The sequence below is a fragment of the Uloborus diversus genome, chromosome 10 (genome assembly GCF_026930045.1).
Source record: "Uloborus diversus isolate 005 chromosome 10, Udiv.v.3.1, whole genome shotgun sequence".
Classification (NCBI taxonomy): domain Eukaryota; kingdom Metazoa; phylum Arthropoda; class Arachnida; order Araneae; family Uloboridae; genus Uloborus; species Uloborus diversus.
This window is the reverse complement of record NC_072740.1, coordinates 40369880-40395026: the sequence shown is the minus strand read 5'-3', so window position 1 is coordinate 40395026 and position 25147 is coordinate 40369880. Positions and strand designations below refer to the sequence as shown.

Sequence of the window (25147 nt, the reverse complement as noted above, 5' to 3'; positions counted from 1 at the left end):
TACAAACTAATAAAGAAAAACTAAGGTAATAATCATATGATGGTATTTGCATCTAGTTAAATAGATATAAAATACGGTGAATTATATTTCAAATTATTCATGAAGTACTTTTATGCAGAGATTTAAGCTTTTTAAATTCACTTCGCCACTGCTTTCGAAACTTCCAAATAAATCCACGAAAAGCATCAAAGTTGCAAAACAAATTAAGATTAACAAGATTTCGAGTACGCTAAAACTGATGTTAGTAAAGTCAAAATTATTCAGAATCAGTATGTGACGTTGAGGTTCTTGTTGAGTAAACATATGTAGTAGGTCTATGAAATGGAAAAAGATAGCCAGTGAAAAGTTTCGAAAATGAAATGTCCTATTCATTTTCGATGAAAGCCCGCTTCGACATAACATTATTTACACATCACCTTGGTTTTTCATCAACCTCAAAACCGGAAAAACTTGGCATCAGATGCCGAATTCTTTCCATCAACTGTTCCGTTTAGACAGCGTTTGACACTGTAGATACAAATAAGGGGAAGGATATTTGTTGGGTTTATATATATATATATATATATATATATATATATATATATATATATATATATATATATATATATATATATATATATATATATATATATATATATATATATATATATATATATATATATATATATATATATATATATATATATATATATATATATATATAAGTTGGTAATGCAGAGCGGAGCTACGATTCTGAGCTGAAGCTTGTTTGACAAGCTTTATGTTTGACCGGTGCGATTTGTCCACTTTGTACCAAATCCAAAGTCTGGCAGCAACCAGACTTGAGTGTTAAAAAAGAGAGCAGCTCGTAAGGTTTGAGTAACACAATGCATCAAACTTAACACTTAATTGGACATTGATATTGTACTTAATATGTTAACAATACTAAGCTTGAATTGAACTATCACATTGAGGTTTTATCTTTTGGAAAAGTCAACTATATAAACACTCGGATCACATTGTATAAATTAAGTATGTAAAATCAATTTTGTCTTCGGATCAATTATAATGCCGGTATTATGTCTGGGTATTTAGAAAATTTTGAATGTATGTTTTTGATTCGAAGACTAAAATCAGCACTGCAATGAATTGCTATTGAATATTTCACATTATTTGAATAACAAATAAGTTTAACTAAAACACGTTTCAAAACTTAAAATTCTATTTTTTATTAATATTTTTAATTTTTTTTTTCAAATATTAAATTATAGAACTTAGAAGTCGAATAAAAAAAATCATAAGTGAGTTTGCGAAAAACAAAAGTAAAAAAATTCTTAACAAAAGCTTAAGTACTTAAAATGACATTGTCACTGATATGCTAAAGGTTCAAATGAAGGACATGTGACAAATTCATGGTCACTCAAAAAAAAAAAAAAAAAAGACTTGGGTTCAAACAGAAGAAACCCTCAAAAAGCAAGGCACTGGGTACATTTAATACAATTCGCATGAATTTCTTGACTTCAAATAAAAAATAAATTATTTTTTGAGAAAATAATCTAAAAAAATGTCTTATTTTCCATTATTAAAATGCTTATTACTGTTGAGAAATCTAGATATTTTTGACTGTTTTTGTAAAATGCATGTCTTTGAATATAAGCTTGAAAATTCAAAGGTAATAATGTCAAGGAATAAAAAATACTAAGACTATTTTGCAGGAATGTTGAAAGGGATAATGAAATAAAAAATAATAAAAAATATATCACTTATGCGCATAATTTAGAAAGTGCTTTTAAAAATACAGTGCATCTAAACTACGTGGAAATTTACAAATGCCTGTATAACATAATGAAATGAAAATAAACGCGTAAAATTTTCGACGTACGTGCTAATTTATGTCATCAATCAAAACAAAATCACTTGCTACGTGAATTATAATGATAAAGGCGGCAGATCAATGAAAACTGGGAGCACATTATGACGTTTAAAAAATGATGTATGCATTATTACTATCATTTTTCTTTTTCTTCTTTTTTCGTTTTTTTTTTTTTACAAATCTGAAATCACAGCATTAATCAGGCTCAAGATCAACAGTTCGTCATTTTTCAAAAATATAACTCATTTAAAATTGATAAACATTGGGCCGTTTCACCGATTTGAACGGCTCAATCGTAAAACCAAATATTGTTTAAAATATTCAACTTGAAAACACAGAACACAGTACAATCAATGTTACAGATGTTAATAATACACTCACAAAAACACACATACACAGAGGCATTGGGTATCCCAAAATCTTTCTTCTGTCATGCTCATACGCTAACGTATACACATTCGAAAAATGTAATCAATGACTTAAGTTATATATTCATATTTATATTTATATATGCATAAAAATTTATTATATACATATATATTCATTTCTTCTGGAAGTTATAAGCTTTGTTCTCATCTACAACATAACTAAGCAATTTAATTCAATGAAATACTTATCTTTGCTTTTATCAAGCCAAAGTTTTCCATCCCATACTGGCCTTAATTTACGTAACAGCAAGGGTCCAATGCGATGAATAATGAGATATTAAACAATAAAGAACATATTTATAAAGAACAGATAAAACGCAACAGATTTTTCAAGATATTAAAAACCTTAATAGAAACACGAAATACGCATAACAATCTTATAATAAACAAGTAACAACATTTTCACCACATCAAGAAATAAACTACGATTAAAAATTTCACTGTCGATCAATTATACACTCGATAATATACAAAGGTGGAACGGAACAAAATGAACTACATTTTGCTTCGATTGAAAAACATATAAATTTGAGGTATTTAGAAAATCTTCAAAACTGTCACAATGGCTGGCAAAAGAAAACGACGAGTCCATAACACATAATAAGTCTCTAACATGGGTTTTGCTGAGCAAACGGTAGATTGGATCACAAAATTCACAACGGATTGTGGTTGAATATCAAAGAATATGAGTATCTGTAGAAATAAAACTTTTTTTTTTTCGTTTTTGCGCTTTGCTTGAGAAAATCCCTGATAATATTGATGGACTCAGCACCACTGAGATAAAATCGGCAAAGGCCGATGGAAACACAGATGTATAGATACGTATACGTATATATACGACTTTCTGTTTGAATAAACATGCATGCGTATCAAAGCACACACACTTATCAAAACAAGTAGATTATATACTTATGCGTATAAGTACACGCACACGACGAAAGAAATCTACGCTTGATATTATTTATTATATTTTAATTATTATTGTTTAACAAATATAATAGACGTTATTTTACGAAATTCTGTCCAAATAAATTACTCCGCGTGTATCTTTTGTGACTGTTTCCACCGAATATTTAGAACGAAGGAAAAAAAAATAGTCGAAGATTTCTTTGGTCAAAGACTGGAGAGTCTTACTAGTACATTGCTGTGTTATCATTTATAACTTTGTCATTATTTCAATATTTAAACCTGGATGAATACTGTATACCACTCTGTTTAAAACGATTTGAGCCATGAAAATATTCCTATGTGCTGGATTTTATGTTCTTATGAAATAGTTTTTTAATGATAATACTACAATGTCTATATGATGAGGTAAGACAGGAGGCAAAAACGATGTCCTATAGAAATCTCACTATTACAAGAGACATGAAGCTAGCTTATCTCATTCGTTTTCCAAGAAAGGGAGGTATCTGTAGCACATCTCTTAGAGCTGCTAAGCTTACATTTAGATAATGGGACATAGGTTTTGCTAGAAAAAGGCGGAGAACAGACAATCTTTTGAAGGAAACTCGAATTATGTAGGTTCTATTTAAGACGTTGTCAATGTAAAAGGGTTCATAAGTGGTTGCACTAAACAATGGCGCCACTGGCCAGCACTCTCTATAATACAAGGCACCAATATGAGTCAGATGGACTTTCCCTCGGAATCACAGGTGCTAACATCACAAACCCAATTTGTTTTAATGGCCTGCAAATAAAAAATTGTTCAGATTTTTTTTGAATGACTCCTACAAGAGATGGAGAGTGTGAGGGAAATAGGCAGAAACGCCACGGTATAGCACAGATGCAACTTGAAAATGCAATACATCGTCCCTATCTTGGAATATTAACAAATTACAACGCAGAGAAATAAGAAAGCTAGCTTCGGTTTTTTGTCTCATATTCAAGCTTCTTTGTGTATCAAAGATGCATCGAGCCGACTTCGAAAGGTACCATTTAATACATAAAATATTTCCCAGAGCTTGTGACTCGTTGATCTGGATAAGAAACAAAGTCACAGAGAAGTCAACTAACAATTTTCATGACAAGAATCCTTCTCTCATTCTTTAAATAAAACTTAAGAATATCATGAAACACAACACTAAAATTCACCGGGAGTTGCGAAACATTGAGCCTCCTTCAGTCCAATCTTTAGAGGATTTTTTGAGCTTTGAGGTGTTCTAACAGCGCAGGTGTAAATTAGTTTTTGGATGGTACACAACAAATTCACAGACACGACATCATATGAAAGTGAAGGGAGGAAAGAACAAATGCCAAACATTCTCCTGTGATCAAAAGAGGATCGGAATTTCAGTCTTTAAAATCATTTGTAGAATCAAAGCAAGCTTTTAAAAACATTACTGTTGTTGGCTCTTATCTTTCATGGTAATCGGATGCTCTCCTCCGCTCATGGTGGGCATAGATGCATAGTTCCGAATCTGATGGAGAGAAATGAGCTGATTTGGAAAAGAGCTGTGACTCTGTTTCACTTCCATCGATCCCATTGGATTTGTGCTCTTTGGAAAATTGATAGGCTCGTATGGGAAATATGAGGTACGAGTTGCAGACGGCATCGACAGCTGAGGTCCTGAAGAAATGGGTAACATACCAGACTGAATGGGCGTAAATGCCGATGTATTTTTACTCGTCGGCGGGGGGTGACCTTGAGACATCGAAGACGTATCGTATTGGTTTTGACCTAAGTGAGAGCCAAGATCGTGGTCCCTGCCGTTTGTATGATTGGCACTATTGGCCACCATCTGCTGCTGTTGTTGTTGCTGCTGCTGATGGCGAGGATCCATGTGGAGCCTCGCGTGATGATCATTCATGCTATTCTGAAGGCATGTTTCAGATACATGAGGATGCAGATGGTGAGATGGAGGAGACATGGGAGAACCCATTGAGGGATCTCCCATGCCATGATGTGTGTCAGAAGCTACTGAGGTTGTGGTTTTTGTCCAATAATTGTCCGCGGGAGTTGGCCCTCGAAGCGATTGGTTGGAAGGTATATTGAGGTTTGTATTGTTGGTAAGAGGTGGTAACGGACGTTTCTCCAGACGGTCAGCATGCTTCTGCATGTGTTTGGCAAGGTATGTTTCCTGCGTATACGATTTACCACAGAACTGGCATATATGTGTTTTGAGGTGCTTAGACTCTTTGTGCTTTGGGATGTGCTCTAAAAGACCCGCTTCATCAGCGAAACATTTATAGCAGCTGTTGCACTTGTACGGTTTGTCAGTCTGATGACATCTAGAATGGGACTGCAAATTGGACAGTTGGGAAAAGGCCTTGTTGCAGCCAGGTGCACGACACTTGTATGGCTTATCTCCTGTGTGCGTCCTGATGTGCTGTTGCAGATGAGACAGCTGTGTGAACTTCCTCTGGCAGATCTCGCACCGATATGGCTTGATACCCAGGTGGATACGCGTATGCTGAGACAGGTACGAGGAGTTGGCGAACGCCTTCGAGCATTGGGAGCACTTGTACGGTTTGGCCTCACGCATGTGGATTTGAGTGTGTAGCTGCAAGTCTGCCTTGGACCCAAAGATCTGGAAAGAGTACAGAGGGATTTCAATCAGACACGGTTCGTGCTTTTTTATTTTTAGAAAGCTTAAGAAATGCTGGTTGCATTGATTTTGGAAAACTGGCCTACCACACCATTTGAAAGGTCATTACGAGGCTAATAACACGAATTTTGACAACAAAAATTAAAAAACTGCTAACTATTTAAGCCAATATAGCTCAATAGGCGGCTACGCGGGGCTCATTTGATTTTGATCCAAACTTAAATGAGAAGGGCAAGATTTCAGTCGCTAATTTTGTCGGCCAAGGCAGGCTGCAGCTAAACACGTTGGAGGTGGCCTCTCTGGGCATGGTGTGGCTGTGGCAGTATGCGTGAACCGGATTGGCCGCGCGTGGCCACAGTAATGCCTGGAGGGGGACACTCTCCTGAAGCACTGGGCCACGATCCAATCCGGTGCACGCCAGGAAGGAAAAGAAAAGGAAAGGAAAGAGAATAACACACAAACACATGCACACGTGCGCACATACACACAACTTGAGTAAAATCACAGGAAATTAACACTTTTCCTACCTTCTGAACGAAGTAAAATAGACTCAGTTTGAAAACACAGTCGACGTTCTTTACAATGATCAGAAACGGTAGGAATAAGAAATTAACAAAACGTACAAGCATTGGTCCCCAATCATTGACTTATATTTTATCATTTTTAAACTGTTTCGGAACAACATAATATCTTCATTACGCGACTTTACAATCTTAACAAGGCAATGTAGCTTTGTGATTTGGATTTAAAAAAAAAGATTCATAGAGTAAAGAATCATTATAACGAGCGTCGACAGTTTTTCCTTCTTTTCTCCCATATCATTATTATTTGTGACAGTTTACAATTAAGAATAAACGAAATGCTTAGCGACTACGTTGCAAAATATCAACTTGGTTTCTTTGCTTAGCTATACATTTCAGTTATATTTTCAACTGTAAACAGACACGTTTTACACCTGTGTATTTAATATAGAGCAATATGCAGTCTATAAATAAAGTCAATAATAGTATATAGAACCATATAGGGCAGTTTAAACCGCTAAAACATATAAATATTTAGGGCAGCTCTCCATAAAAACATGTAAATTTACCCTTTTCGTTGTCAAAACAGCTGCTGCGTTCAACAAAAGCTAACTCAAATGTAGTTTTAAATTCATTCATCACATTCAGAATACAACAGACATAATAGCGAGTTGACGCGCTCGTGAATAAAATGAATGGAAACTTCTTTCTCCGCTATAACTCAGAAAACTACCAATAGGTGACGCCACTAGTACAAAAATTATCTTTTTCTTTGAGGGAAAAACAATTCATGGATGCTAGAGAAGGAGGGAATAAATAGAAAGAGAAAAGAGGGGAGGGATAATTATCTCCACTATCAAGCAAGTTTCTCTTGCGATGACTAATGTTCCTCGGCGAAAAGTACGACCTTACTTTTACTAAATAATCATTAAAACATTTTTATTTTTGCGAAGCGATTTCAAATTATTGAAAGTATTAAACATGCTTTTGCAATGTGGTACGCGACTTCTTCCATTTTTAACTACATCCTAATTTAATAATAAAAAAAAACTATTATTAACGGTTTTCGAAGATAATACTTTCCAAAAGTTGAAATTATCAGTTAACTATTATAAAGTTCAAAAGTCAATTCTTAGCTATGAATAAAACCTAGTTTTAATATGAAAAAAAAAATGTATACGACTGTACGTATTACTATCGGAAAATTGTGAGGAAAAATTAACTAGTAGAACACCAAGTGTTTTCGAAACGAAGTGAATTAATAAAAAAAAAAAAAAAAACCTCGAATTTACTCGTTCTTTGTTCCTTTTTAGTATTCCAACTATACGCATCTGCTAATATTTATTAAACGCAAAAAAAAAAAAAAAAAGAGAGAGATGAGCTAGGTTAATGTCGAATAATAATATTCTTCTTAAAAAAATATTTTCACGTTAAAATGCTTAAAACTGTTCTAGTATTAGCGACAGGATGCAAAAAATATGTACACACCTCTTGTAATAGACAAAATCGATAAAGTGAAGAAAAAAAATTGATTAAATTATATCGCATCAAATAAAATATATTTAAAATTCTGCTCGCGTTATTTGTTCAATTGATATCTATTACAGATTTATTTTCTTCATGAGAAGGCTAAACTTTTTAAGAAAGTTACCGAACGCGTTCATAGCCCCTACTTAATTACGTTTAGTGTTCTTATTCGAATTTTCCCATTTTTTCCTTCCTTCTTTTTTTCCCCTTTATTTCATCGAATTCATCCTATTATTGGCATAGTGCGAAAGAAAAGCAAAGAAACAGAGTTGCTGGTGTAAATTATAATTTACCTACGCCCTAAAGGCAGTAGTTTCAGTCGGCGCTAATATCAATTAGCAGAAACCAGATTAATATTTCCAACACGGGCTTGCTTCTGAAGAGAAGCTTTTGTTTTATTAGCCTGCTTCGTTTTTTCTCCACTTTTTGGTGGGGATACAAATCGTACTTTCTGACTAGCCTCCCACTTTTCTTTATTATGCTGGGTCTATTTGTTATTAAAATATGATTAGCGTTTGGAAAAAAAAAGTTTAAATGTTGGTAATTACAAGAACACTGATTAATTATGTCAGCACACAAAGCGAATTTATTTAGGCAAAAGATTACGGGAATTTTTTAAATACGCTTCAAATTGCATCTTCAAACACCCCCTTAGTCTTAAGGATGTTTTTTTTTCTCTAGGAACGCGTTATTGTTTTTGCTCTTTGCCGCCCCTTACGGTTCTATTTTCACCGGTTTTTTTTAAGCTTACGTTCGAAGGAAGTATAAACGAAACAAAAAAATAACGTTTTTAATTCGTAAAAATGTATTCTAGTAACAAGATACTTAATGAAGGGAAAAAACCTCACAACCGATTGTTCTTAACCCCGTTTTCTACATTAATTCTTTGTATTAATAAATGATTTTGAAATGCCTAATTATTATACAATAAATTCTCAATAGACTTTGAGAGAGGATTAATGGTATTTATTTTTGGGTGTTGCTTTTGAGGAAAATAAGCAATTAGTCTTCAGAGTTTAATTATTTTATTAGTAAATTAATAAAATGACTATTTTTTTTAATTGTTTTTTGCAGGGTAAAAGTAAAGTACTCCAACAGAAAGTTTAACAAAATATCATGCAAACGTTTTATACAAACAGTAACGAAAATGATAAAAGTTATTAAAAATGATCATGTGCATATAGACATGAGATGCTTATATCAGAATGTATTTAATTTTTTATTTATCATTTCGGGAAACTCAATCTTTTAAGAACTTATTTGTTGCTCTTAAAGGCCAGATATTACTGCTATTAAATATTTATAGGGTGAAAAATTATTTTACAGAAAAAAAAAATTGTTTTGGTTGCAGGACAAAAAAATTACTTTTTTTTTTGTAAATGCATGCTTTTATTTTAAATCCTAAACTACATATACAGATGTAAATTTTGAGTGTATTATGTAAATTAGCGTGAGATATAAAGTAGAGTGACATAGTACACGTGTCTATAACTCTTTTCATTTTGTATACAATGCAGAAAATAACTGTATAGAATGCTGTGGCCCATACATTAACAGCAGATAACCGAGAAGGATGTGCCTGTTTCTCAAATTAAAAAAAAAAATGCGTTTTTAAAATGTATCTTGAGGGCATTTTTAACCGTCACGTTTGCCCCCGTCACTATCAAATTGAACGTTCTACAACGTTAACATACTGTAAGGGGCAGTAAAACATGCACAAGAAAAATAAAATGTGGGACGGTGGTAGGTAATAAATTTCTCAAGCAAGCATAATCCGTCAAAAGCAACTTAAAAATGACATCTGATTTTAATTTAAAAAAAAAAAATATTTTTATTCATGTCATTTACGAAGTGGCAATCAAAGAAAGAATCAAAAGAAGCACCTCGAGTTAGGTATTTGGAATGCCTTGTCTCATTTGCGTCGTGGGGGGAGGGGGTTCCTTCCAATTAAAATCCCTTCATTTTCGTGAGATGCCATTAGCAGCGTCCTATTCGGAAGAAAAGAGCGCGGAACGCTCGGCTGCAGTCCATAATCACCCTTCCCGCAGAATGGTGTACAAAACAGACCGAATGGAATTAAAAGAAACATGCTGCGAGAAACTGAAACCAAGGCTCCAGTGATTCCATTTTCTTTACTTAGCGTTCGGCCGCCGCTAAATTATTCTGGATAAGAAATCTGGTGAATGCTCCTGCTCGGGCTTCTTCAACTGGAAAAGTAAACGGAACGACTTGTCCCCGCTCCTTGATATTACTGCTCGGGCAGTAGAGCATGGATAAGAAAATCTCTTTCGAAAGTCCCTAAGAGGGGGGACTTAAAAAAACAGATTAATAAACGTTCCTTTAACTAATGGCTAAATTTAAGAACACACAAAAGACTAGTGTGATGCTTTCGGCCCTCATCATATCTTTAGGAGCTGAAATAAAAAAACCCATTTATATATATATATATATATATATATATATATATATATATATATATATATATATATATATATATATATATATATATATATATATATATATAAATATAAAATTGGGTTACAGCTGAATAGTTTTCCATCAGGGTCTACAAAAATGTGCGAAAAGGATGAAATTTGTTGAATGTTACGAAAATATAAATATCATAAGTACATGATTGACTTTTTAAAATTAAATCATATAAATATAAATGCTCGAATAAATTACTACTCTTTTTAATTCACAGTGCTTTTGTCATTTTCTGTTCTAATTATTGAAATTTAAAATTCGTTCGATTGTTAATTATAAATGATAATTTTTTGGCTTCATACTGGGTTGGAAACATAAATTGCGTGTGGTTTTACAAACACTTGCTATTGATATTCTATCCTCTGCTATATTTAATAGTACAGTAATGGTTTATGAATCTCCTCACTGTTCTAACCCTTCAATTTTTTTTTCTTTTTAAAAGATTCCCCTTCAAAGTTACAGTTTTAAAACGTTTAACCACTGTAAATAAAAGCCAAGACCACTTGTTGATCTTATGGTCTTATGCTGTAACCAGGAAAAACATTTCAATTGGTTAGTCACTAGTAATATTACCAAATATAATCCCATTTACTATTTTCATAAATTCCTACAGTATATGAGGTAGGTACGACGGTGAAACATATTATTGTGGCATTATTGTATGCAAAAATATATTCATCCCAAAAATGATAATAAGAATTTACTTCAACTTAATATTTTGTGAACAAAATGTCACAACACAAACATCGGCCATTCAATCAAATACTTCTGGCTTTAATTTACTCATGGTAATTTATTTCAATTTTCTGCACGTAAGAGTTTCATATTGAGTTGGTAATCATTAAATAGCATATTCAGTTTAAAAAAAAGAAAAATGTAATGAAATCGCATGTAAGCAGATGCATTAAGGTATCATATTTTAATTCTCTATTTTCAGTAAAGAAAAAAGATATTCACTGAGAGGGGAGAGAGAAAGAATGGTTGTACATCATCATATTGATGAAGCAACGTTAAGTAGTCCTTATCAAACTCTCTTCCAAACTGTTCCCCGAGAAAAAAAACAGCAAGCGTCGGCAAGGCCCTTCTTTATTAACGAAAAAAGTTACCGGAGTAGGTAAAGCGTGAAAAAAAAAAATATGTATCGATAGACGACAGCATCTGAGCGCAACTTAAGTTAACCATTGATGGATTAATCCCCTAACAAAGCAGCTCATAGCGTAATTCTGCAGAAGGATTCGCTATCAAACGCCCACAACGAGTTTAGCTGAGCGGACTCCTGAAAAGATAGCAAAATGCCGGGGGAACAGCTACGACGACAACAGTGTAATGAGTCATGACGAAAGGATAGGCTTAATCAGCTCCATTCCACACTAGATTTCGACGAAGACAATCCGCCAAGAAATGGTAATTTTCAAACTGAAATTGCCCCCAGCCTCTAATACAAACAATTCTATATTCCTGAAATAAATGACTAGTTGAAAATTCATGTGAATTCGGAGCTTTAAAAAAATGGTGTTTCGTTTGAAGGTATTCCTACGGGCTTCAAGAATTCAAACGTTGAAGGCATTTCGATGAATCATTATGCAGGATGTAAATCTTCAGCGTCGTAAATGACGTAATTTTCCCCTCTCAAATGGCATTTCACGTGTCAAGGAAGATGAGCAATGTTTTATGTTCCTAAGCGTAGTAAAACGTCATGATATTTTTCTTTAACTTATGGAAAGTCCCTGAAGAGAAAAAGACAACACATTTTGCACTAATATTATTGTGCGCTCATTTAATATTTTTCAAAATGCTTGAAGTAAATTTTCAACTATAAGTAGCGTGTTGTGTTTATTGAATAAGTGTTTCGCAACTGTTCAATTCTAATTTTACAAATATTTTCTTAGTCATAAAGAATGAATATTTTTCTTGAGTCAAATATGGATCATTTCGCTTCAGCTAAGATGTTACCCCTTAGTTTTTTGCTCTAAAACATTAAGTTCTAGCATTCCATTGTGTGAAATCAGCGCAGTATTCTTAGTTTAGAGAAACGTCAACATTTAAGAAGGCAGTGTGCGGAAAATGTCTGAACTGTCTGTTCAGACCGCACACAGTCTGTAAGTTGTCTTGTAAAAATTGTCTTGTAAGACAATTTTTAAAGTCTCTACTGAAAGCGACGTTATCTAACATATCTATACAGATTATGGATAATGGCTATATTGTGCATATATTGCCACGCCACGCCGCAACGCATGGTCAGAGATCGACTAAGTAGTAAAATCTTAGGTGCCAGGAAAAAAAAAGAAAACAAAGCGCCAGGCAAATTACTTCTTTGAGTTTATACTAAATTCAATGTCACATGGCTTCTGAAAGATTCTTGTTCTAAGATAACTAGTTGCCAATGTAATGTCCTGCGCTTGGTAACACTAAGACTTAATTGTAAAAGGTAAGGATGGGGTAAGGAAGAAAGCATGTTCAAAGGAATTCAATAGAGTACAGGAATAATGATCACAACACATAATAATTATCAAGGATAATTACTGTCTCTAAAAAACAACCATCGAATCTCCAGATGTTTTTGAACTGTTTATATGGTAGGTGGTTAACGATTTTAATGCCGGTAAATAAGGTTAACAGAACAACACTTAAGCGTTGTAAATGAAACCGAATTATCTAGCCATAGAAGCGAAATCAAAATACCTTCAAAGCTCAAAGCCAAGAAGTCCGGGAGGGTTGACCTTTGAAATACTCCAGTTGCGCCCTGATGCCTACAGAAATTATATATAACTAATAACAATTACAGGATCTTAAGATTATACTAACATCAAGTACGGATATTAACTACAGCGTCGATAGAAAGCATCTACTTAGTTAATGGATGTAGTGCTTACTATAAAGGCTCCACGGATCTTGGAAATATTTATAGAGTCAATGGATAATAGCGTTGCTTTTCGTTCATCTATACCTATAGATTGTATATGTTGCAAAACGTGAATGAATTATTCAAATGAAATAATAAGGCATAGTACAAATGTTAAGAAATAATTAAAAACCAGATACAACAGTGGGACATACATACCAATAATTCAAATTAGCAACCATTGCCTAACCTAAATAAAGAAGCTGGAATCGATCTTGAACACTCGAATTGCACAGCATGGAGTTTTTTTCTAACTCCCTCCGGCAATTAAATCGCTCTCCGGTTATAATTTCCGGATAATCCCTTTAAAAAAGGATCGATTGGGGAAGGGTAGCGAAGAATAATGTTTGCTGGGGAGGCAGTTATCCAACGAGCCAGCGTCAATGCAGGAGAATAACTAATGTCGGCAGCATAAGTGCATCTTCGATATGGACATCATCATTAAATAAATGGTGTGAACTCTTAACATCCCGAGATCTGACAAGTATCCAAGACCAGTGATTATGTATGATTAGTTAGAGCTAAGCGATAACCCAGCTTTTGTTTGCACCGACCACTACTTTAAAAAATAACCTCCCCCATCTTGCCAGAACAGACGCTGTTATTAAGGGACCTTGCTAATGATATTCCGGCGTTTATGCAAAAGAGGAAACAAAAACGAGTGACATATTATGCTCCAAGCCATTTTCAGACATCAACTAAGGGTGCTTTTTTCCCCTCATCTGCTTTTGCTTAAATTTTAAGCTTTTTTCGTTTTTTGTTTTCGATGTTAATTTAAGGCTCATTTTTTTTTAACACGCGATTTTTTAGCTCCGTTTCTGACTTTATCAACGACTGTGAAAAACGTTAAATGATTAATTCTTGTTGCGGCTGGAAACTTTTTTAAATGTTTGGATCGATGTTGTTACCTTATCTTTGGACAAGATTTTTATTTATCACTGACTTATCATCTTGGCAGATAAAAAACTGAGATTCTATTATGCGCGCAAATAACACCACTTAAATATTTTGTCTTTCTTTGTTTAGAGATAGATTAATGTAAATATATTAATCTAGCAAAATAATGTGTTCCAATTCGTGCTAATTTATCTCCCTACATGAAAAATACATGCATTGACACATTATTATTATTATTATTATTATTATTAGTGTTAAAACTCTCTATGTTCACTTACAACCATTGTTCCAGGGATGAGAACTAGTAAAATTGTCTGTGTGTATGCTGGCTATATATTACTTAGAAATGTCATGCATCCGTAGTCATTTTGTATCATTATTGTAAATATTAGAGGAATATATACAATTTTATGTCGTAAAGAAATTTACTAATAATTAGGTAATTTGAGAGTCAAAAGCGTTTTACATCGCATACTAGGGTTACCTTGCGTTTAAAACATAGAAATTGAGTACAGAAATAAAGAAATTCGTTTATACATACACTTGTTTTAACCTGTTGGTGGTAAACCAATACAAAATCCTGCACAAAATTTCCTTTTTTCAAATTTAAGTTAAACTGAGTTAGTTCAATATTTTACTTGAAAAATGCTCAAAACAAATCTTGTTTTTCTCGAAAACAAGTTTGATGTGTCGAATAAATTTTTAAAAACATTACAAAGAAAAGAAAAGATAGTTTCTTCTTATACACTATTCACCTGTGGCGTTTCAGTACTTGCCTCTGATGTTATGATTTTGTTATTGGATTTCAAATAAAAAAAGTCATACGATTAGACTTCACATTATATGAAGCTTAGATCTTTCCGATAAATGCATTTTTGTGGGGAAAGGAGAAAAAATTCCCTAAGCTAGTTTGTGAAGGGATTAATCATTAGAAGCACGGAGTGTTTTATTTCTTTTCGGTTATTTAGCCTTTTATGTGTAATAACTGAAGCGATCGGTCTGAAATATTTAAAAGAAAAAAGAAATGAAATGAAAGAAGAAAAAAAAAGTCCCCACCCTCCCCACGAAGGCCGATAGCTTTCTGAAGACTTGTAGTGACTCGTGAAATCGGAAACCTTGTGAAGCAAATAAAAATCCCATTATAGAAATCTTTTCCCGCGCCTTTCGCAGAGTGATTTAGAATTTCTCGAGAGTGGGGAAGAGAAGTTGCTTCAGAGAGAAAGAGAATAAATCAAAAGGTAACAATCATGTGGTCGACTTTATTTAGCGATTTATTTCGAGATTCCCAATTTTGGATATCTGAGAAGAGTTCTTCAGCATAAAAAGGTTAAGTGAAATAATAAAAACTTCTTCCCTAAACTTTGATGCATGTTCTTAGTAGCCATTTAGGGTTCCGTTAAAAGTTTTGTACTTTATGAAAATCACATCACTAAGTAGTCAGATCTTTTTTGTATGAAGAGATTTTTTGAACTGTTGATACGGCTAAACTTAAACCGCAGATGAAAACAGATTTGTTTATCTCCTTCTTCAGTAAATTCAAATCCTTTTATCGCTTAAGAAAAATAAAGTTGACTTCAGTTGATGTTTTATGAAATTCTTAGGGTACTTTTATTTTCATGTTTTTTTTTTTTCTTTTTTTAATATTATTTTTTTAGAGTAAAACTTTTAAAATTTTTGACGCTAGACAAAACTTTATTTTAAACGTGAAAACAAATTGTTATGTTGCAGAGATCTAATGTTACACACGCACATTAGGGAATAATGAATGTTAAAAATTAGGCTAGTAATTCTGAAGGGATATTTTAATAAGAAATTTAAATTTCCATAGTGCTAGTTTTAAAATACACAAGAAAAACTGATGTGGAATGAACAAAACTGTTGGATCTGATAAACGAAGTGTGACCTTTGCATAAAAATTTTGAAAATTTAAAAACAGGAAAATATTTTTAAAAAGGAAAAAATAAACAATAAGGCAAAAATGTAAGAAAAAACCAACATTATTGCAGTTTTGCTATTGTCAAGAGCTTAATGAAATGAAATCAAAATGAATTGTGACACTTGTTTTCAAACATCACTCAAAGGTAAAAAGCACGCAATGGCAAAAAAAAAACCCCTCTCGTACTGAATTTTGTTTTCTCTGCATTGACACTGCCCTTTCAAAGAAACAACTTTTACAGAGTTGAATATTGCTTGATAACTTACTAACTTGTATAAATATTTCTATCACAATATAGCAAATGGCAGCTATGTTTTCGAGTAATAAAAAGCTGTACATAACATTAAAAAGATAAACGTGGGATGTGGGGAAAAGTAAAAACGAAAAAAAAAAAAAAATGAAAATGGAAAAAAAAAAAAAAGGGAAAAAAATGAGGATACTGATATTTCATTTATAGCTTTTTCGTGGTATTTATTAGAGGAACAGCTTTTTGCTTATTCTGAAAATTACTAGGTTTGAGATTAAACTCATTATGAACGTCGTCTCCTCAGTATGTTTAATGTATGATGTGGCGAGTCTTCTTTTGCAAAAAAATAAATGATTTTTAAAAACTTTACATTTAACATTAACTAAAATGGCTTCTTCTCAACCAAAAATTTATTTTTTGTTGTTGTTTTTTTTTCCTTTTTACACATCGAAGCAACGTACCGTAACATTTCAGAAGAGTAGGAGAGGGGAGCTTCTAAACTCTAACGTCCCGTAACTGGAACAGAGAATCAAATTTTCTGATCTCAAAAGGGAACAAGAAAAGGAGGAAAGCGAGTTAAAAATAAAATTGTTTAAAAAATCGATTTTTGCACAGTGGATAGGGGAAAAAAATGTGGATCATATTTCACACACTTTTAACAATTGTAGTCTGTGAACATATCTTTCGTGGTTGAAGTCGTAGAAGGCAACTAAATGCTTGTGTCTGGTGGTGGCTAGTGTCCAATATTTGCATTTTCTGTGCAAGGAGAGCAGAAGTATGTGGTAAGGTATGAGGAAGAAGTTAGTCCCATAGGTTGAGTGCTGTCCATGGTGTTGGGGGAGACCATTTATTGCATAGGCAAGGAAGATAGCTAGTGGGGGGTTGCCATGGTGACTTAGCCATGACGTCATGCAGGAAACATGCCGTCGTTGACCAACTCCCTTTCAGGCGAACAGCGATTCGGGAGCATCTCTATGCACGGCAGCATATACCCTAGATTGGGGCACGACATCAAATTGATTATAGAAACTCAGAGATTATTGACCTTGATCTGTTTTGTCACTGTGCATAAGCAAATGCTGAAATGCATGGCAACGTGCAGTAAATATCAAATGTGTGTCAAGAGCAGAAATAAAAAGTGATGTATCTTACTTCAAGTTTTCAGTTTTAATACAGAAGATGCTCTTATTGACCACCAACAATTGCTCAATGTGCATATAAAATTTTAATTCTCTGTTGCAAGCAGTTAATCTAATGAACTCATTGACCACTAAGTTCAAAGTAGCTATGAACTGATAAAAAATACTAACTGAACCCAAAATTTTAAACTAAAGTAAATACAATTATTTAAAAGATGATGTTCTCTTTCTGCATAATTATGTGCGTTTTTAAATACGTATAGCAATAATGTAGAAGTGAAAAACCAAAACAATATAAATATCATTTTATGGTATTAAAAGAGTTTTATTACCCGCGCATAGTATCATAGCAGACCTCAGAAAAAATATATTTTCGGGAGGGAATCTGAGGTTCAACATCTTAAGTACAAAGGTTCATCGAAATAAAAGAAAAATAAAGATCCTCAAAAATTTGTTTTTGATGAATTGGGAATGTTTGCTCAAAAGAAATATTAATTTATGCCTTTAATATACTATTTTGGAGGAATATTACTAGTTAAAAATTTAATAGCATGAGCACACAGAGGGAGAATATTTTATAATGAGATAAGTTGTATTTAAAACATTTCTAGCAGAAAAAATGTAAGCAGTAAGGAAAAAAATTAGACTTAACCATGGAATGAATTATTTATAACTATTATCACTTTCCCGATCATATATTATAATTATTGTTTTTGACTTCCAATACTTACTATCGCTGAAATTTTTTTCTGTAATTTATTAATCGAAGGGCTCGGGGCAGAAATATGGCAGACCACAAGGAGTGACTTTCGATCAAAATTTTTGTTTTTCATAACTAAAATTGTAATAAACATGAAAATAGATTATGTCATTTGAAGAAAAACATATCTGGTTTTAGTATTGCAGAATATGGAATGTATAACACGTTTGAAAAATTCTACAAATATTTTTTATAAGTTGGAAATTGGGCTACTGAAAAATTCACATTATGTGGCATATTGCTCCGAGCCCTTCAATTAGTATTGTTAAAGAAATCATTTTGTACCTGTTATGTTAATAATCGTTACAATAGCGTTTTAAACAGTCACATAAATCATTTAGCATCCTAAACATGTTTTTCTGTCACATAATATGCAAAAGTAGTGGTAAAGGAAATTTGCATAGCATTCATAAAAGTTTCAAATTATACTTAGATATGTGGGAATGGGATGCTTTAGCAATCGCACATGAATCTTGCATGTTGAATGACTATACCAGAACATTTTTTTATTTTACCTGGCTTTTTAAATTTCTAAATTATGACCAATGAAATAATGTTTCGAGTCATTACTTATTAATCTTTAAAAAGAATATGCTCACTATTTTTGTGCTTTTGAACTAAAAACAAATGAGAATTTTATCGACAGCAATTAAATAGTTCTGGCCATAATTTGAAAACTTTTAGCACTTAAACTTATTTTATTCCCTCCAAAGAATAAAGACGGCACTGCATAAATTATGTATACAAAAAAAAAAAAAAAAAAAAAAAGAAAATGAAAATGTTCAAAAACACAAACTAAACTTAAGCGAAATATTTTTCAGCATGGACACCACCCCTTAAAGGTAGCAATAACAGAACGTTAACAGCAGAAACGAAGAGTGCATGGAACGACCACACATTATGACCGCCAAATTTAATAAAGGTTTTCCTACCACAAGCGACAAGCCAAGATAACGGTTCTAGATAGCAAAGGTGGTTCTCCCTTCTTGTCACAATTGCTCGCACACTACATTTTTTTTTATGTTTTGTTATTTGCTGCTCTTAGCCCCGGCTAACGCAGATACTCGCTTTATATCGATTTAAAAGATATCGCATCGATTTACACACCAAGAGAGATCCAAACAGACCTTGTTATTTTGAGGAGGGGACACACAAGGGATCACCGGATTTGTTTTTTCTCCTTGATAACTACAGCATCAATAACAAACGAATTGAACCATTTGATTGTTATTTACTTCTCAATTGTCTGATAAAATAAAACATTGTTTTTGTACGTGGGAGCAACAGATTGTGTTTGTTGTGTTGCAAGAGGACATTTAAAAAATAAACTATATATATATATATATATATATATATATATATATATATATATATATATATATATATATATATATATATATATATATATATATATATATATATATATATATATATATATATATAATTAAGATGGAAAATTGGTTTTCAAACTAATATTTTAAATTCTGTTATAAACATGTATGTAAATGGGGTGTAAGGTGTTCTGGAGGATTTCCCACTAATACCTCTAATTTTTTTGCTCTGCAAGTATAGTAAAAAATATATCAAGAGATATGTATCGAAAGATTTTGTTTCAAAGATTCTGATTTCTAATTTAAAGATTACGGGCACTTAATATGGACTATATTTTTGATAAGTTGAAATTTATTTTTGATATGTTTTAAAGTTTTCAGGAAAGCTGTTATACGAACAACTTTGATTCAAGTTGTAATAGAGCTTGTGGAAGTCTTTTCTCAAGCACATATTCATTTTTCACATTTTTATTCCTTAAACCTTGACTTAAAATAATTAAAAATAAAATACCATGGCCACAGTTTATTTTACAACTTCCGGGAGTATGGCTAAGTACGTTTACAAATATTTGCGCAATGAACGCGGTGAAGATACTATAACATGGAAGTGTCACACACTTTGCTCGCCCAATTTCGTTCCGTTAACTTCTGGAAATTGATCCACAGACCTCAAGTAGAGTGGAAATGTTTTTTTTTCTTTTCGGAAAAAGACAAGTTTGGATTTGAACAAGAAAACACGAATCTGTCCTAAATACGGCTAAAAGTAGTAAAAATGGTGGGATGTGGCTAAATGCACTATGTGGATAAATTCATTTTTTCTCAGAAATCAAGCATAATGAAAAATATAAATTACTTTTTAACTCACCTGCTTGATAAATTACAAAATGGTTTCCTAATCATTAAGAATATGCATACGTTTTAAATCTATACTGTAAATAATACTAATCGTATACTTATATGCAGTTGATAATGTTTATATGTTTTTTATATGATAACACGCAATGCAAAATTAGATACAATAAAAACCTAAAAATTGCAAACCAGTTACTATATTTTAAAAGAGTATTTTCAACAGTGGCGCTAAGTCTTAATTGCGACAAATATTAAGAATTTTAGTGTACAGTTAATTGAAATCAGTTAGTTAATGTAACCTCAAAGCATGATGAGGACTGTTTATTCATGTGAAAAGCAAGAAGATAATCTTGTGGTATAATATGAATGCAGAATGCAGATATTTATCCCTATGTTGTATAAGTTAATAACAACGCATAAGAAACGAATCTCACATTCAACGAAATTGATAAAATTTATGTAACCTCAAAAAAAAAAAAAAAAAGAGTATCCTACATTACTGAAGAACATATTTCAAGAGTAAAAAGATATTATGATTGTGAACAATTCATCCTAAGTTGTACCAGTTTACAATAATAAACGCAGTAGGGCAGTAAATTGAAAAAAAAAAGGGCAAGGGTTTAATGAACCTAATGGTTCTTCCGAAAAAAAAATACAAACGGATTTTGTCAAGAAATTTTTCTTCCAGACTACGTTAACTGAAGTTCGAAAAAGAACACCACTGAAGCAATACCCTTAAGTGTCGATTCGTGGTTAATTGTGAATGGTTTATATGTATGTAAGGGAATGCTGTGGCACTGAATCGCTAGGATGTAGTCACGTGATATTAATTGTGGCTAGCTCCTCTAAAACGGTGTAGATTTTCAATGCTTGCCAATGTTTCGATGCAACTGGTAGACTTTTAATGAGTACGAATGTTCTGGTGAAGAATGAGAACCAATATTCCGATGAAGAGGGTAGACTTTTAGTGCGTGCCTGCATTCTATTTGTGCACTGGTACACTTAAGCGTTTTTCGGTATTGGTACAGACAAGGAATTAAGTTAGCGTGGCGATCTTATTAGGATAAATTACATGGGGTAGAGAAATAGTTGCATACATGGGCCTTTTTAAATATTATAAAAGTAATCAAAAATGCCATGTGTATTCCATACAAAAACAGTTTCACACATTCTTACAAGGATAAGAAGTTGGATTGAAAGATTGTTCGTACCTGAGGGCACATTTTGCACTGGTACTTCCTGCCAGTGCCATTGGTGGCCACCCCTGATGGTGCTCCAGGGCCCTTGGTAGCGGCACTAATGGGCTGAGGCACCACTAGCATCGATCCGCTGGAGCTGGGGGTGGACACAGGTGGGCTTCCACTACTGGTACTGTTCGCTCTGTTACCGTGACTGGCGTAGAGGCTGTGCATCTGCGAGGAGTCCATGCCTCCACCCCCTCGACCTTCCTCCAGGCTGACGCCAGGGCCTGAAGAAAAGAAAATGTGACAGGTTACTGATTGGAACAAACAGATGACGCAATCATCATTATTTGTATAAGGAAAGGATAGCCATCGCTGCCTCAGATTGTTAATGGAACTCGTGAACAGGGGTGAATTCATTACTTTGCTGTTACACCACTAGCACCAGGTGTAGAATTTCACCCTTGTGTTCGAAACGGATGAGTCGTGATTCCAAGACGGAAACTAATAATAATGAACAACAACTGCTATTTTCTTTCTTTACACAAATAATAAATTGATTTTCATAAAAAGTATCAAGGGATGAAGAATGTTGCAATATACCTTAAGATAAAACTTTACTTTAGTATCTGATATCTGAGCCAGAACCACTCTCCAACCACCAGCCACCAGTGTACCAAAATCAGCGCTTGTAGTTTACTATCAAACTCTGACTACATTTACTATTATTTTTTTAAATGTTATTACATATATCCTTTTTAAGGAAGAAAAAGCAAAAATATTTTTTTTTTTTGGGGGGGGGGGAAACAGAGGTAACTTGCAGAATAATATACGAAAATACGAATCGCAGAAGAATCATTACAGAACTCGCTGGCACAAAACTTTTGCCAAGGCATGTAAAATCAGTAAGAAATTTTGAAAAATAAATAAAAGTAGTTTTTTTTTTTTTTTTGGTAAACTTTTCTCGATTAAAGCTCACTGAGACGAATGAAAGCAACGAAATGTAATGAATAACAAAACAGTGAATAGGTTACATTTCTCAGACAAGCACTAAGTGCTAATGTTCTGTCAGTATCACCAATAAGAAATTTTAGGATTCTTATTCATTGCCTATCTTAATGACATTTAACTTTAAAAATCTTAAGTTAATTTTATGCTAGTTTTCAAACGCCAAACTACGACTACAATTTGAGTGGTTACATAAAATTACAGTTAGGGTATTATAATACACAATTTAACTTATTATTGATTCTCTGACAAATGTTTAAAAATAATGGAAATTGTATAAAAATTACTATAACGACAACCACTCACATTTTAGTCATGTCATTTTGCCTTCATATTTCCAATAAAATAAAATTGAAAAAAAAAAAAAAAAGCTGAAATTGTTCCTGGAGCACAAAATTTTAATAAAACACGACACTCTTACAAAAAGTAATGAAAAATAAAAGAGTGAATTGCATATATTTATAAAAGCGGAGATACTACTCCTAAAAATAAACTTAGGAAATGTATCGCTTTTCAACTTTAAAACTGAATCCATGCTTTTAGATAGTTCAATATAAAGCATTAAGACATTTGTTTATAAGCTAGAAAAAGTCACAGTAGGAATAACATTACAAAACAATCCTTCTTGAAAGAAAAACGGAAACATTTTTTATCCACTTTTTATCTTTCGATAAGATGCGATTGAAACCTTTCCACTCTAAAAATATATAATAATAAAAAAAAAAAGATAAACGGTCAAAATGTAAATACGATGTATATTTATGAGACAAACGTAAAAAGCTATCTTGTTTATTAATTTTTAAATTTCAATTGAAAAAAACTTTGTTTTAAATTTAATTATGATTACGTTTTGAATAACAACTCCTGCAACCATAGTCTAAATACCCAACACAAAGTACTGATACGTAATAACTTACGAAAAACCACAACTCGGAAATTACAATACACAAATACCCTTTATCATCCCATAAAAAATAAAGAACGACGAGCAAAAAAAAAAAAAAAGAGCAACCACCGAGATTTTGGTCATATCCCCTTTTTTCCCGTCATAGTGGCAATTGAATCAAACCTCCCCCTCACTAAGAAAACGAATAAAACAAATAAAAGCTAGGAAGAGGAAAAACAGGCGGAAAGAAAAAAAATTGAAAGAATAGATCCCCTCTATTAAATTTACGCAATAGGATAACAATTCTAACTTTCGGAGTCGTTTAAATTTGAGGAAGGGAGCCTTTCAGCGCTCATGCGTCATTGAACCTCGATGAGGAATTTTTCTCTTCTCTCAATTACATTTTAAACTTGTCAATATTTATTTCACTTTAAGTCGATTTCTTTTTTCTTGACAGAGATTTAGGATGTTTATTACATTCTTGGAAGAAAAGGCTGTGACTGGCTGTGTTTACTGGAGCTACAGATCGGATTATTTAAAATGCCGATATCGGGTAGAGAAACACGCTTTTCAATGTTTTTCGATGCTCGTTTAAGTGGATTTTAATATCGATAATGGAACGGATGAAAGTGATGTAAAGATTTGGGAGGCTGATGTTTAATAGTCACTTGGGGGTGCGTTTTAGGAGATGATTTTCCACGAAACGTGAAGGGAAATTTATTGTGATTTAAGACTTCACAAATATGGGTAATAAATTAATAATGGGATAAAAACCGTGCATAAAGCATCTTTTTTTCTCATTTTCTTTCAGAAGAAGCTTTTATTTTATAAAAAAGAGGAAGCAAAAGCGTTGAAACTAATTATTTTTATTTCCTAAGATTCAAAGTTTTACAAAAGATCTATGTTATTTACTTACTTAGCACATGTTATTTATTTTTAGTAATTGAAGCAATGATTACAAATTCCTAGAAAAACTTAACTCCACACTGTGGACATTATACTAGATAAAAGGTGAATAATTCGAGTTTTTAAGTTGGCTTCATTTTATAATTGTAGCCTTTTCCTTACATTATTTTTACATCGCTAATATATAACTACTTAAAAAGCAATTAAGTAGAATAATAAGTCAGGGATGAAGCGAATTTTTTATCGTTTCTAGCTTAAATTAGTCACTCCTGTATGTTGTCATATATGTTGTCTATAGTCATTCCTATATACAAATCAAAAATTCAAAAATTGACTTCATTAGCTAAAGCCACCGGAACTAATAAACTACATTTCACAGACACTACTCAAAACCATATGAGGCGCTCAAAAACAAGGATAAGAGGCAAAAACCTTTTTGATACCCTAAACATTGACCAATGTGCCCGATGATACCAATTTATCTAAAAAGAAACGAAAATTGCATTGTTTCTATCACCTAAAATGTCACACTACATTTGTGCCAACATTAAAAATGCAAAAGTATACTTCGTCATTGCTTAAAAATATTAGTACTAATATGCAGCAGAAATTTTTATAGATTGCCCTCAAGACATGATCTGTGTCGGAAGCAAGGAAACATCTTTAAAAAGTAAGAGTATGAAATGATTAGCTTAGTTTAAAGGAAGCGAAGTTTAATAGGATGCTGCGAAAGAAAATT

At 32.8% G+C, this 25147-nt stretch overlaps 1 protein-coding gene across 1 annotated transcript in view; it reads right to left on the bottom strand.

Annotated features, from left to right (window-relative positions):
- Window positions 1-1632: 1632 nt before the first annotated feature.
- The window catches only part of LOC129231282 (zinc finger protein rotund-like), a 539800-nt gene continuing 516285 nt past the window's right edge, over window positions 1633-25147 (bottom strand). The window contains exons 7-8 of the mRNA XM_054865569.1: window positions 21639-21895; window positions 1633-5810 (exon numbers count right to left, since the gene is read on the bottom strand). Coding sequence (XP_054721544.1) covers window positions 4620-5810; window positions 21639-21895 — 1448 coding nt within the window. The 3' untranslated portion in view covers window positions 1633-4619. The remainder of the gene's footprint in view (window positions 5811-21638; window positions 21896-25147) is intronic.